At 41.8% G+C, this 14413-nt stretch overlaps 1 protein-coding gene across 3 annotated transcripts in view; it reads right to left on the bottom strand.

Moving 5' to 3' along the window:
* Zzef1 (zinc finger ZZ-type and EF-hand domain containing 1) overlaps nt 1-14413 on the bottom strand; it is a 130897-nt gene that overhangs the window by 78461 nt on the left and 38023 nt on the right. For all 3 annotated transcript variants that reach the window (XM_029484134.2, XM_029484135.2, XM_021176147.3), the window contains exons 7-12: nt 11909-12025; nt 10911-11089; nt 8765-8863; nt 5154-5245; nt 4305-4453; nt 550-661 (exon numbers count right to left, since the gene is read on the bottom strand). In XM_029484134.2, the coding sequence (XP_029339994.1) occupies nt 550-661; nt 4305-4453; nt 5154-5245; nt 8765-8863; nt 10911-11089; nt 11909-12025 (748 nt within the window). The remainder of the gene's footprint in view (nt 1-549; nt 662-4304; nt 4454-5153; nt 5246-8764; nt 8864-10910; nt 11090-11908; nt 12026-14413) is intronic.

The following is a 14413-nucleotide window of genomic DNA, read 5'->3' on the forward strand; positions in this document are numbered from 1 at the left end:
CCCAGGGATCAAACTCAGGTCCTGGGCTTGGCAGCAAGTGTCTTTACCTACTGAGCAACTCACTAGTAATAAAGGCCTTTCTGAAATTTATTATTCAAATGCATAGATATGCATTGAGCACGTACTGTGTGTGAACTCTGAAGAGAGTTCTGACTTTTCTTACTTATTCTAAGATTTATTCTTAAGAAAAATAAATGACATGGCCAGGCAGTTACTACTCCCAGAACTGGGGGAACAAACACATTCCTCTTGCATCTATGCCTGGGTACTACTTACCGCAGTGTGCCTTTCTGACACATCTCAACCAAACTAAAGATTATGGTCCAATCCACTTCCAGCACTTGGCATAATTTCACACTCTCTTTCAGATGAAGTCTTCTCTGGTAAACCCCAGGGTGGGTTAAACCTCCCTCTGTCATAGTCATATCACATCTGTCTCTCCCAACCCCTCTAACATCCCAGTGTTGGCTCAAGGGCTAGTGCAGTTAGCAATGTTTGTAGAAGGGGAAAGCAGGTAAATGAGCGAAGGACAACCTGGCTACTGCTTACTTTAGCAACTCTGCACTGTTGTAACTTGACATCTGCTTCATCCCACTCTTCTTCTAGCTCAAACCAGCCAATAGGATCATCCTCTCCAAGGTCATCAGATGAGCAACCAATCCTGTGAATGAATACAAATGTAATCATAGACATTTTCTTGCTTCTAAGTTTCTCCAGAGACTGACAAGGCCTCATCCAAATATCATTTAAGCCAGGCATTTCCAGCGAGATGGAAGAGTGACATACCAGGATGGGCATTTCTGGTAATCACTGAGGAAGAGGCAAGAGTGGCTTCCCTTGCCTAGGTCTGACTAATGTGCATATAACTACCCTGAGGTCTGAGTCATGTACGAACAACTAAAGGGTTGATGCCTCATATCCTGGAGCTCTCAAATCTCAGCCTTCACAGACCTCTGTTGATTAGCAAGTCCTCCAAAGGAAGCATTCCATCCTTAAAACAAAGGATAATTGCATCTTTCTCCTTAAAAGCTGAATGGGTAAGTGCTGCCCCCTCTTCAGCAGGCACTCTTTCAAGCACCATTCTTGGTTGGGTGGGTGGGTGGGTGGGTGGGCAGGTGGTTGGTTGGTTGGAGACAGTTTCACTAGGTAGCCTTAGCTACTCTGGAACTCACTATATTGCTGTAACAGACATTTGCTTGCCTCTACCTCCCAAGTGCTGAGATTAAAGGCCATCATGCATGACTTCAAGTTTCCATTGTTAAAATCTCATACTACTTGGCCTATGACTCAACTCTCACACTAATAGCGCACTGTATAAGCATGTCTAGCAATCACAGATAACTATGGGGAAAAGTGAAGAAAATGTACAACAGGATCTGGAACAAAGGAAAAATTTTATTCTCTTCCTCACACAAATATTTATTGGTAGAAATCTTTTGTGGTATAATTGATCACAACAGCACAGGTGGAATTTGCTAAGCCCTAATTGTCGATGAGTCTCATCCATCATACATGTTTGAAGAATCTTAAATATATTCTTTGAGGGCATACTATTTCAGTGGCATGGCATTTGCCCAGCATATGTGAGAACTTGGTTCTATCCTCAGCTATGTAGCCCAGGCTGGCCTTGAGCTCTCAATCTCTTTCTATCCTCCTGCCACCATGCCTGGCAGAAAGTCTACTCAAAAGAGTCTGCAACCTAAAAAAGCTGGCAGAGTCAGGTGCTAGAGAAGCAAGTTTTCTCACTAAACCACACTGTACAGTGGGCAGATGCTGTCTCCGGAGCATAGTGCCAGAAAAACACAACAAAATGGTCAAGAAAATGTTATTTCCAACTGGAGAGAGACTGATATTATATGTAGGCCAACTTAGTTGGCCTATATTGAAGAATAACTCAGGCTAGAACCAGATCAAATTATTAAGGGACTCATGAATAGGCCTATATTTAGGTTAAAAAAAAAAACCATCCTGCGTAAGATGTAAAAGACCTTGTTTGACAAAAAGTTTAGAGGAAAAGACCTATTTTAATATCCCAAGAGTGAGAACACAGTTGCTTGAAATTAGGTGGTGCCTGCAGCCATTATTAAAAAAGAAATCATGCTGGGTATGGTGATGGAAACCTGTAAGCCTAGCACACAGGAAGCTGAGGTGTTCTGAGCTGCCCAACCTAATAAGAACTAATCTCAAGAAACAAAGCACAAACAAGACAGACAATGGAGGAAAAGAAAGGAAGAGGAAGAAAGAAAGAAGCCTTAGGTCCTTCCTATAACTACTAAATCAGACCTGTATTTTCACAGCATCTCCTGGGAAATACAATAGCCCGGAAGACAAGTCCAGGGCTCTGATTCACAGTGATAACTTCCTAGCAGCAATAAGGAGGGCAATGCTATCTGATAGGTCAGCAGTGACCTCTGTAGCAATGTCTACTTTAAGCCTTCATCTTAATGACCCACCCACACCCATCCCCTGATTTCTGAGGGTATGTATAGCCTGGCTTGTCCCCTATTCTCTGTCTAAGTTTTCTGTTGTCTCTTAACTAGTGCTGCTCATCAGGGTGACCTATGTCTGTCTAGTCCACAGTCCTCCAGAACCATGTCTTCTATCTCTACATTTTCCTTTAGTTTTGTTTGAGACAGGGTCTTAATCTATAGCATAGGTTGGTCTTGAACTCTCAGCAATCTTACCTCAGCTTCCTGCTGGGATTATAGTCATGAGGCTACATACCTGGATCCTATGTTTTTAATTAACATTTCAAAGACTGTCATGTCTGTCCCTACAATATAAGAGTCTCTTCTAAGCTGCTGACCTGTTTGTCCCACTGGCTGTAGGACATCTCAAATCTTACCAAGAGGGTTAACATTGAGCTACTTGTCTTCCCATAATCCTGCTTCTCCCTGGAGCATGTTCTATTTCAGAACAGGTTACTACCAAGTTCTCCAACTGCCCAAACTTGGTGCTGCCCAGCCTCCTTTCCTCTTCTGCTCTCTACTCAGTCATCCCCAGGGCCCACTGCATCAAGCCACCTTGCTCCTCCTCTGCTGCTGCTGGTCTAGGCCACTCTTACCTTCAGCTTCCTGGGCGACACGCTTACTCGCAGCCTCTGGCTCTCTGTTTGCTTTCCTCTATTCATGATGTTGCAGCACAAGCCTGAGCAGTTCTTCCAGAACACATCTGACTTCCTTCATATTCTCTTACCTCCCCAATAACAAGCTCTACCCTCTGCCTGCTTGCCTCCCCGCTACACACATGCACTTCAAAGATAAACTAAGACCTCAAACAAAGACATTTCTACTGACCTGGCCTCTCCCAGCTCTCCAGCTCTGTCCTTTGCCATTCTTCCTGACAGTACAGCTTAGCCATACAATCACCTTCACACACTGCTTCTTCAAGCACCTACTTAGTGTGTAATTCACTCTTCAGAAACATCACAGCACTGCTCACTGGCTCAGGGCTACATTTCCTGTCAAGTAAGGCCTGCTATCTGCTCCCAGAGGTCTCCCGTACAGCATTCATTACACAGTTGACACTGTCTCCTGGCAGGAAGCTCTCTATGGTCACTACAGTGACCCCTTTGGTACTTTTTCCACTGCAGGACCTTCAATGCATCAGGCCCAGCACATAATAGATGTTTAATAAGTATTTTCAATGAAAGTTTGAGGAGGCTGGAGACAAGGCTCAGAATTAACACAACGTGTTCTTTCAGAAGATCCAGGTTTGGTTCTTAGCACCCACATGGCAGCTCCCAATCACTCATAACACCAGTTCTAGGGGATCCAATGCAGTCTTCTGAAAACACCTTCTTATATTTCTGTTTCTAAAAGAACCCAAAATTCCAGAATTCTTAAAAAATGTCACAATAGGCTGAGCAGTGGTGGCACACGCCTTTAATCCCAGCACTCGGGAGGCAGAGGCAGGTGGATTTCTGAGTTCGAGGCCAGCCTGGTCTACAGAGTGAGTTCCAAGACAGCCAGGGCTATACAGAGAAACCCTGTCTCGAAAAAAAAACCAAAAAAACAAAAAAGAAAATAACAATGACTTCTGGCCTCTGTGATGGGTTACTGTCACCTTTTCTATAAGCATAATTCAACAATAAAGATACATCCTTTTTTTTTTTTAAGACAGGGTCTTACTATGTAGTAATGGCTAGCCTAGAACTCACTATTTTAAACGAGGCTAACCCCAAACTCACAAAGGCCACTTGCTTCTGCCTCCCAAATGCCTCCCAATTAAAGGCATGCAATGCCACATCCAGGGAGAGAATAGATGCAATTTTATTGACCACACAGACTCTCTCTGGGCTGTACCTGCTTTTTACGAACTGCCTCAGTTCCTGGAGTTTCCATTTGTCATATTTTTCAAACCGTTTGAAGTGTTCTTCTGCATGAAACTTATTAGAAGGCGAGTTATAGGCAAATACCAGCCCACACTGAGCACCGATGCCACCACGGCGAACCTGGGAACAGAGGCAAACATTCTCTGCTGATTTGTCTCCGATTGACATAGTTAAGGTCTAACAGCTTATGGCACAGTGAAACCAATAAAATGCTATTCCATGTTACTACGCCCTGTAAGTAAGGCGGCTATTTCCTCTAAAACATTAGCTTGACTCTCTCCATCCTTATAGTCACACTGCTCAGAGACTTAAAACTAAATCTAAATTTGTACACTTGCCCTCTGTCAGAGGACTGAGACAGAGGAAAATAATTACTGTATACCCAATGACAGGCAAGGATCTATGGAAACGTAACCCAATCACTTTTTTAAAACAAACACACAAAGAAATAAAAACAGGGCCTCTCTATGTAGCTCTGGTTGTTCTATAACTCATTATGTAGAACAGGCTGGCTTTGAATTCACAAAATCCACTGCTTCTGCCTCCTGAGTGCTGGGATTAGAGGTGTGTTCCACCACACCTCGCTCAATTCACTTAAAAACTTTTATTGTTTTATGTGTTTGGGTATTTGCTTACAGATCTGTTTGCACACCACATGCATGCCAGGTTCCACATGGTGAGTCATCACAAGGTTGCTGGGAATAGAACTCAGTTTCTCTGGAAGAGCACCTAGTGCTCTCAACTACTGAGCCATCTCCCCAGTCCCTAATTCACCTTTGAAGAGCACTGCAACTACTTAAGAAGGTGGAAGAGAAATTACCATAATTCTGATCTGTGTAACTTGGAAGGCAGACTCACTTCCTGTAGAAAAAATAGTACTTGCTCTCGTTTTTCCAGTCTCTGTAAGAAAACCTAAGAAAAAGGAAAAGGAAAAGAAAGTTAGGACGGTTGAGTCATGGTTACAGCCCCAAGATCTAGTATCAACAAAAGCAAGGGTAGCCAGCCTATCTGGTACCTTTGTGACAATTAGAAAAACAATACCTCTTTAGCAGATGTGGCTCCCTCCCACATCTCTACCTTCTGTAAAAAAGCAGTAAGAGATTCTCCAACACACACGCACGCACGCGCACACACACACACACACACACACACACTACAGTCTCCTCAGATTGTAATTTTCAATAAGAGACAGAAAACTGTAGGGTCAACCATCTTCCTGAATCATCCTGAAAGCCATGACCAATGTTTGACTGAGTTGATTAAAAGACAAGTGGGTTTAGCAACTGAAGCTTGGTCAGCTTCTTGAATACTCTGTCAGCAAAGGTTAGGACAGATGCTGAAACGGAAGGGGGATTTTTGGGTGTTCTGTCTAATTCATTCTCAGTTATCGCCATCTTTTCCTGTCTCTAAGCTATTTTATAACTTTGTAAGTTGAATACTGAGGGTAATGCAAGTGTTTTTGTCCAAAGAAATATATATTTAAAAAAGAAAAGAGAAGAAAAGGAATGTAGCTGATACTAACTGTGAGTAAATTCCATCATTGGTCTTTGTTGTTTTATGATTTTTCCTTTAAACTATTGATAATGTTTCTTCCTTTGTCTAAAAGTCTGATGTGTCCATTTGCAGTTGTATGAGTCATATACCTTTTTTGGTTACAAATTATCTCTCAACTCACAAAAAGATCTGTTGTTAAACCCAAGGTGCAGCAGTGTAATGCAAGGATGCGCTCAAGTCCGTGTTCCTTGAGCTTTTCTCCTGGGGCCCTGACCTGCTTTCAATCATTCTCCTGTAAAGTCAAAACACTGAAATGATGGTCATGTTCTTATTCCATACCTGTGTTTAATAACACAAACATTCCTAGACTCTGGGTTTCCTCAAGACAATTGTGTAAAACGTGTTACAAGGACCAAGAAAATGAACCCAAGAGGTTCTTTGCTAACTCACAGACAGATGCTGTCCTGTGATCTGGTTCTATCAGGAATGAGAAGCAGTACAATGGCCTTGCCGGGTGTAAGGAACCTTCTTGTGCAAAGTTTATTAAGAGGTCATCAAAGGACAGGAGGTACAACTGGGAACCTCCTTGGTACTGAGAATGAAAATAGGGACAGTACAGGTAACAGGCTTTGCTGAAGAAATCAGAAGCCTTCAAGTTCTGAGGAAAGCCACAACAAAACCAAATCCTGAAGAGGAAGACCAGGCCAGTCAGTGTTGACAGCAGCTAGAACATTCTACTTTACTGAACTCAAGTGGTATAGTAAAAAGAAAAGACACACATACAGGACACTGACCAAGTGGTTTCCAAGATAGGGAAAGGCTCACAAATACACCTGCATCAGGAAAAGAGTCTACAGCAGAATGAAGCAGACACAAACATACATTTGTGCTAGAGATGAAGAGGATTGTTCCAATACATTAAATGCCAGACCAGGTGTAATGTTCTTAAAGATGCTCTCGGACTCAATACTTTAAACCAACTCAACAGAAAGTCAATCTAAACTTTAAAACAATTAAATGCAGTAACTTTTTCTATCTCAAAAAGAGGAGTCTTCTGCGGTGGGATTGCAAGCTTGTACAACCACTCTGGAAGTCAGTCTGGAGGTTCCTCAGAAAATTGGACATAGTACTACCAGAAGATCCAGCAATACCTCTCCTGGGCATATACCCAGAAGAAGTTCCAACTGGTAATAAGAACACATGCTCCACTATGTTCATAGCAGCCTTATTTATAACAGCCAGAAGCTGGAAAGAACTCAGATGTCCTTCAACAGAAGAATGGATACAGAAAATGTGGTACATTTACACAATGGAGTACTACTCAGCTATTAAAAACAATGGAATTATGGAATTCTTGGACAAATGGATATCATCCTTAGTGAGGTAACCCAATCACAAAAGAAGTCATTAGATATGCACTCACTGATAAGTGAATTTTAGCCCAGAAACATAGAACACCCAAGATACAATTTGCAAAACACAAGAAAATCAAGAAGAGGGAAGACCAATGGGTGGATACTTCATTCCTCCTTAGAATAGGGAACAAAATACCCATGAAAGGAGCTACAGAGACAAAGTTTGGAGCTAAGACGAAAAGATGGACTATCCAGAGACTACCCCACCCAGGGATCCATCCCATAATCAGCCACCAAACCCAGACACTATTGCATATGCCAGAAAGATTTTGCTGAAGGGACCCTGTTATAGCTGTCTCGTACGAGGCTATGCCAGTGCCTGGCAAATACAGACGCGGATGCTCAGTCATCTATAAGATGGAATACAGGGCCCCCAATGGAGAAGCTAGAGAAAGCACCCAAGGAGCTGAAGAGATCTGCAACCCTATAGGTGGAAGAACAATATGAACTAACCAGTACCCCCAGAGCTCGTGTCTCTGGCTGCATATGTAGCAGAAGATGGCCTAGCCGGCCATCACTGGGAAGAGAGACCCCTTGGTATTGCAAACTTTATATGCCCCAGTACAGGGGAACGCCAGGGCCAAGAAACGGGAGTGGGTGGGTAGGGGAGCAGGACGGAGGGGTGGTATAGGGAGCTCTCAGGATAGCATTTGAAATGTATATAAAGAGAATATCTAATAAATAAATAAATTGAAAAAAAAAAAGGAGTCTTGGTTCTATTTTTTTTGTTGGTTTATTTAGTTTGGTTTGGTGGAGGGGGGTGTTTATTTGTTTGTTTGGCTATTTTGTTGTTGTTTTTGCTATTAGACAGGGACTTTCTATGTAGTACTGGATGTCCTGGAACTTGTCAAAATATTGACCAGATTGGCCTTACAAAAATCAGCTTTCCTCTGCCTCCCCAGTGCTGGGATTAAAAGTAGGCACCACCTCCACCTGCTTTTTAAAACTTTGATTTTGAACAGCCTTAGACTGTCAAAATTCTTAATGTCTAATCACTACCATCTAGACAAAAGCTGAACCAGACAAAGTGTACAGAAGCTATTGCTGTTAACCGGAGGTGAAGACTAATGTTTTTGGTAACTCATGCCTGTAATCCCAGAATTTAGAGAAGTCTGAGGCAAAAGGACTGTCTTGAGTTAGAGGCTAAACTGGGTTACATAGTGAAACCCTTTCTCAAAACAACAAAACCCACTATCATCTAGAAGCAGAAGAGATGTTTTTCTAATTAACAGCACGTGCTTGCTATCCTTACAGAGGACTTAGATTCAGTTTCCAGCACCCACATGTGGGCTCACAACCATTTATAGGATATCCAAGAGATTGATGCCCTCAACTGGCCTCCTAGGGCAGTAGGAACACATATAATGCTTATACACGCACACAGGCAAAACATCAATACACATTAAAAGATTATACACACACACATAACTAAAACACCAACATCTGAGAATTTCCAAAGTCAGGGTGTAATTTCACATAGCTGCCTCCTGTACATGCTAGCAATAGACTATCTACCACTTACCATCCCTTGTCCATGGCTCCACAAGAAGATTTTCAGGTCCTGACTTATCTTCTTTTCCTTTGACATCACAAGCCTGAAGAGTCAACTGGAGAGGCTTACCTGTTCAAAGAAAAGACAGGGCAAGTTTTAAGCTAGGTACACACACACACACACACACACACACACACACACACACATATAAAGTCCTATGCCCGGCTAGACTAGGGGCCAGCAAGATGCTGCCAGTCTGATGTAGTTTCATAACTACAACCCTAGGGGATCTGATATTCTCTTCTCAACCCTGAGGTGCCTGCATGAATATTCATGTACCCAAACATAGACACATAATTAAAGAATATATAATTAAAAATAAATCTTAAAATATTTTAAGTAGGTAAATAAAAGGTCAAGGAGCATGGGAATAGTAAACAGAAGTTAATGCTACCTCTACCTGCTCTTGTGACTGAAAGTACAACCTGTGTCTCTGAGGACGGTTAAGGAAAGGCCTCTAGGAGAACACCTTTTCAGAAGCAAACACATCACAATATATAGATTAATACTATAGACTCAACATATGTAAGGATTCCTAAGATACTTCTGAAGCTAAAAAAAAAAAAATCCAGTTTTACTAGCTCTGTATTTAAATACATAATGTTTTATATTTTCTTTCTTTAAACTATTTCCAGGAGAGCAGTGAGATGGCTCTGTGGGTGCAATTCCAAAGAGCTGAAATGAATTCCTGCAGTCATAGAGGAAAAAGAGAATAACTTCCCAACTGTCCTCAGACAGCCATACAGGCACTGTGGCATATATGCCACCATCCCCCCACCACACACGTATATTATCATACAATAATAGTAATAATAATGATAATATAAATAAACAAATCTAGGCAAATTTTGAAAGTTTGAAGAATAAAAAATCAAATTTTGCTGCAATGAACTGTAAAATTGTTGTTTTTAATAATGTAAGGAGCTGCCAGGCGGTGGTGGCACACATCTTTAATCCCAGCACTCGGGAGGCAGAGGCAGGCGGATTTCTGAGTTTGAGGCCAGCCTGGTCTACAGAGTGAGTTCCAAGACAGCCAGGGTTATACAGAGAAACCCTGTCTCGAAAAACCAAAAAAAAAAAAAAAAAAGTAAGGAGTTAGATGTGGTGGCACATGCCTTTACTCCCAGGATGCAGGAGGGAGAGACAGGAGGATCTCTGTGAGTTTGAGTCCACACATCAAGTTCTAGGCCAGCCAGAGCTACACAGTGAAACCTGTCTCTAAATAAAAAAGTACACAAATAAATAGCAAATACCCACTAACCTCTAACATAGCTCACACTAATCACTGTTAGTCATGCCCAGTCCCTGCCATCTTCTCGTCTCCTCTGCTCCCTGTCCCAACAATTCCAATATGAAAGGTAAATATATCTGGAGAGCACTTCAGCTTCTAGATGCCACTCAACATCCCACACTTTGCTAGTGTAGAGAGAAACTGGATTCATAGGATAATTCTCTGACTTTAAAAGTTAAACATAAAAATAAATCACAAAGTTGTATTACATTGCACAAACATCATGGTGGGAATATCCCAGTAATGCCTGAAATACTGAGGAGGACCAGAACAATCACTGAACTTAGAAGATAATTTTGCCACCAGAGGCTGGCATGGTAAATATGTTGTTCCTCACTGCCTGGTTGCAATCACTGTGAACAGCTTTATGGGCACTGGTTGAGAAGTATTGGGAGCCTCATGCTAGGTCATTTACAAAGTGTTGAGATGGGTCCAGGCAGGAAAAGCAACGGCAGGCACACACGTGTCTCTGAGCAGCTATGCTGTGGATGCAGAGGGAAGCTTTCAGACACAACAATCCCTCTGTACCAGGTCTCAGTGAGCTCCGTACCTTCAGATGAGAAATACTCCAACCAAGTCTCTCTACTTACACAATGACACACACTGGTACTTCACCAAAGATGGCTATGCTCAAAATTGCTTCCAGACCCAAGTCACTGTACTAGAAAATTCAAGAACTGACACCCTTCTTCTCCTACCAATTCCAGAGAAAAGCTAGCAGTCAGATGTATTCACTCAGGGACCAGAAGAGGCCAAAGGGCACTGAAAAGGCTGGCATTCTACTTTCTCCACTGCTAGCACTTCTATAATGCCCAGGACATTTACCATATTTCAGGAGCAGGTTCTGCCTGACAGATGCCATGGATGAGATGAGGGATGAGGCGTCATACTGTGTGTCCAAGTGGTCAGTGATGGTACACAGAGAACTCATTACTTTGGCAATACTTCCTCTTGCTAGTGCAAAAGCCAGAAGAGTCAGCTCTACCTCTGGAGTAGAACAGCAGCTACAAAGAACAAAAAAACCAAAAAATCTTTCACTTCCTGAAATAAAAGAAAACCAGACAGCTTAAACCCATGCAATTAATCCTATAGGTAAAATTAACTTGTCATGTGCTCCCTAGATATTTATGAGAAATGTGTTTTCAAAATCCTTAAGATAACCTAAGGAAAAGCAGAATCAACCCAAGGGACAGAAAATTAAATCCTCACCTTTAGAACTTTAATAATACAAAGCACACCATTAAGCCAAAGATAAATGCACTGTTGCAGCCAGTCTCCATCAAGACTCCTTGGGAATGAGCTAGGTTGGACACAGCTGAGGATGCATTTCTCGAAAAGAGTGAAAACCATTACCTCCACCCGCTTTCTATTTCTCTGCCTTTCTAAACACACCATAACAGAAACTTAAAGCTATCTGTGCATCTCAGGGGATGATTAATGTCCTGAAGGCTCACTTGGAGAACCAAGCATCCTCAAATCAAATGATACATTCTATAAAGTTACTAAGGCTTGTTAGCCCTGTTTGTAAGCATGCTCTGACTGAAGGTCACAGGTAAGGGAGAAGAGGCTTGCATCTTAGACTTGGATACATCTCTTCTAAATGAATCAGAGGTCAACTTCCTCTGCATTCAAATTCTTAAAGTCAGATGATATTGCAGCCATACCAAAGTTAATTCAATTAGGATGTATTTTTCCTTTTCTCTTTGGTTACTAAAAATGAGTCTTTTAGTGGAAAGATTCTTCTAAGTTTTTCTTAAGAACTGAATGTGCACATATGCCTTCTACCCCATACAAGTTGTTCACCTCAGCATCCTTAATTTTACCTAGTTATCCTTATGAGGAAGCTGTCCACTTCTTCCAGAACATTAGGAGAGAGGAAAGTTGAGAAGTCCGTAGATCCTGGAGAGAGGGACAGCGGTGGCATGTGCTGCAGTGCCTTCCTAAAGAAGTAATATGTGGAATCAGAGCAAAGCCAGACATGACATTAGACAAAAGCACACCATTAAATCTTGTGCTGAAGAATCTCTTGAGCTAGTACTCGCAATCTCTCAACAGTACTCCCATTGAGAGCCTGGTGCACAATATAAACTGAATTTGTGTCCCTAGGAGTTATATGCTAAGCAGTTTAGTAAGGTTTCCCTTTTTTTCCTTTTTTGGAAAAGTTCTATCACCCTGTGTCAAAGCTTCCTTGGCTCCCTGGAACTTATGGTAAGTGGTAAGAACAAAAGACACAGACTCAGGAAAACTGTCCCAAGATCCGTGTTGTGTGAATTTAGCAGACAGTCTGTCTGTACAAGGACCTTAGGATCTGTGGCATCAAAAGAGGTATCACAAATAGTATTGCTTCCTAAGCAGATCAATAACATCATGTTTCCTGTGCCTGATGTGGTCTTTTGGCCTTTTCACCTTAATGTTTGTTTTAAATTTATGTAACAAGTGATTACTAGGTGCTGGCTGTGCAGACTACATGAGTGTCCCATGAAACCCTTGAAAATGTGCCAAGAACACACAAAAACATCATAAGACAAGCATGGTGGCTCCCACCAGAATTTTAGAGGCTGAGGATAAATTTGAGGCCAACCTGGATTATATAATGAGACTTTGTTTCAAATAAAAACCCACCCTCAAAATTCTAGAACTGATCATCCTTTATTGTAATTATTTTTATATATTTCATTTTTATTTTTGTGTGCATGCGTAGGCATGCATATGTGAGAGAGAGACAGACGGAAAAAGACAGAGACAGAGACAGAGATGGAGAGGCACAGACAGACAAAGAGACATGAGAGAAGTGGTGTGTGTGTCTGTGTGTGTTTGTACACTAAAAGAGCAGTGCCCAAGGAGACCAGAGAGGGTATCAGACCCTCTGGAGCTGGAGTTACAGGTGGTTGTGAGCTTCCTGATGAGGGTCCTGGGAACTGATCTAGGGTCCTCTGTAAGAGCATCAAGCACTTACCACTGAACCATCTCTCTAGTCCATCATTACTTATTTTATTTATTTAGACTAGAGGGTTTTTATTAGTTTGTTTGTTTTTTGGCAGTCCTGTGGATTGAACATAGGGTTTTTAAATGCTAGGCAAAGTATCAGTCCTTTATTTTGTTTTTCTTGCTATGTAGGGTCTTGTTATGTAGCTCAGGCTGGGCTGAACTCACTGCATAGTTCATGCTGGTTCCCAATTCATGGAAATCCTCTTCCCCAGCCTCCTGAGTGCTGGGATTGTAGATGTACAGCACCATGCCTGACAATTTCTACATTTCCAAATATAGACAATGCAGTAACCTAAAGACTATATGCCAGCTTTCCCACTTCTCTGGTTCTCCCTGCCTGCGGGCCAGTCATTTGTGCTGACAACTAAGCACAGCTATAGCTGTCAATAAAGGCAAAAACCACAGTCATTAATGGGATTCATTTCCTATCATACAAATAAATATTTACTCTGACCCAAATACATTTTTAATTATTTCTCCTCAAGTCCAGCTTTTATTTTGTATTGCTTTTAGATACATGAGCTATAATATAAAAGTCAGGGATACTAGGACAACACAATAAGAGTACTCTGCAACAAGCTGGGACATCTTCAAAAAACTAAAGTAGGGGCAAGGTGTGGCAACAACCTCTTTTAATCCCAGCACTTAGGGGGTAGAGGCAAGCAAATCTCTGTGAGTTCGAGGCCAGCCTGGCCTACATAGTTTAGGATAGTCAGAATTATGTAGAGACCCTCAAAATAAGCAAACAAGTGAAAAATCAAGTAACAAAACTAAGATAGAAAGCTCTTCCTCCCTCCCTTCATGAAAACTCAGAGCACAGCAGTAGAGTTGTGGGTGACAGTGGTGCTGTGGGTGGTCTAGGCAGAGTGAGAGAGTATCTGCACAAAGGGACAAACCAGTATGGAATAAAGGTGCCAATTGGAATAAGAAGGATGGCATGACAAAGGGTATAGAACTTGAGGACAAAAAGGCACTTGGGCAAGGGTGCTCACAGCAGTGGCCCTGCTAATGGCACTGGGACCGGAAGGATATGTGGAGGTTGTCTGACACATCCAGAAATAGAGAACACAAAAATGACTCCCATGGTGCTGAACTGGAGGTGGAAATATTTATGAAAATTCAGTTCTCAGTATTATGGATGCAGAAATACAATTGTAAATAAGTGTATGAGTCTATGTTTTATTTCTATACAAATGTGACTTTGCTGGCTGTGTCTACTGAAAAGGTCAGGAGAAGTAACAACCTTACAGCAATGAGCTGAGTTTTCAAGTAACATTCTCCAAAGACCTTGTGATGTTTAATATTTATTGTCAACATGAGATTTAGAATCACTTAGAATA

The sequence above is a fragment of the Mus caroli genome, unplaced genomic scaffold, assembly GCF_978045245.1.
Source record: "Mus caroli unplaced genomic scaffold, Mus_caroli_1 scaffold_13, whole genome shotgun sequence".
Classification (NCBI taxonomy): Eukaryota; Metazoa; Chordata; class Mammalia; order Rodentia; family Muridae; genus Mus; species Mus caroli.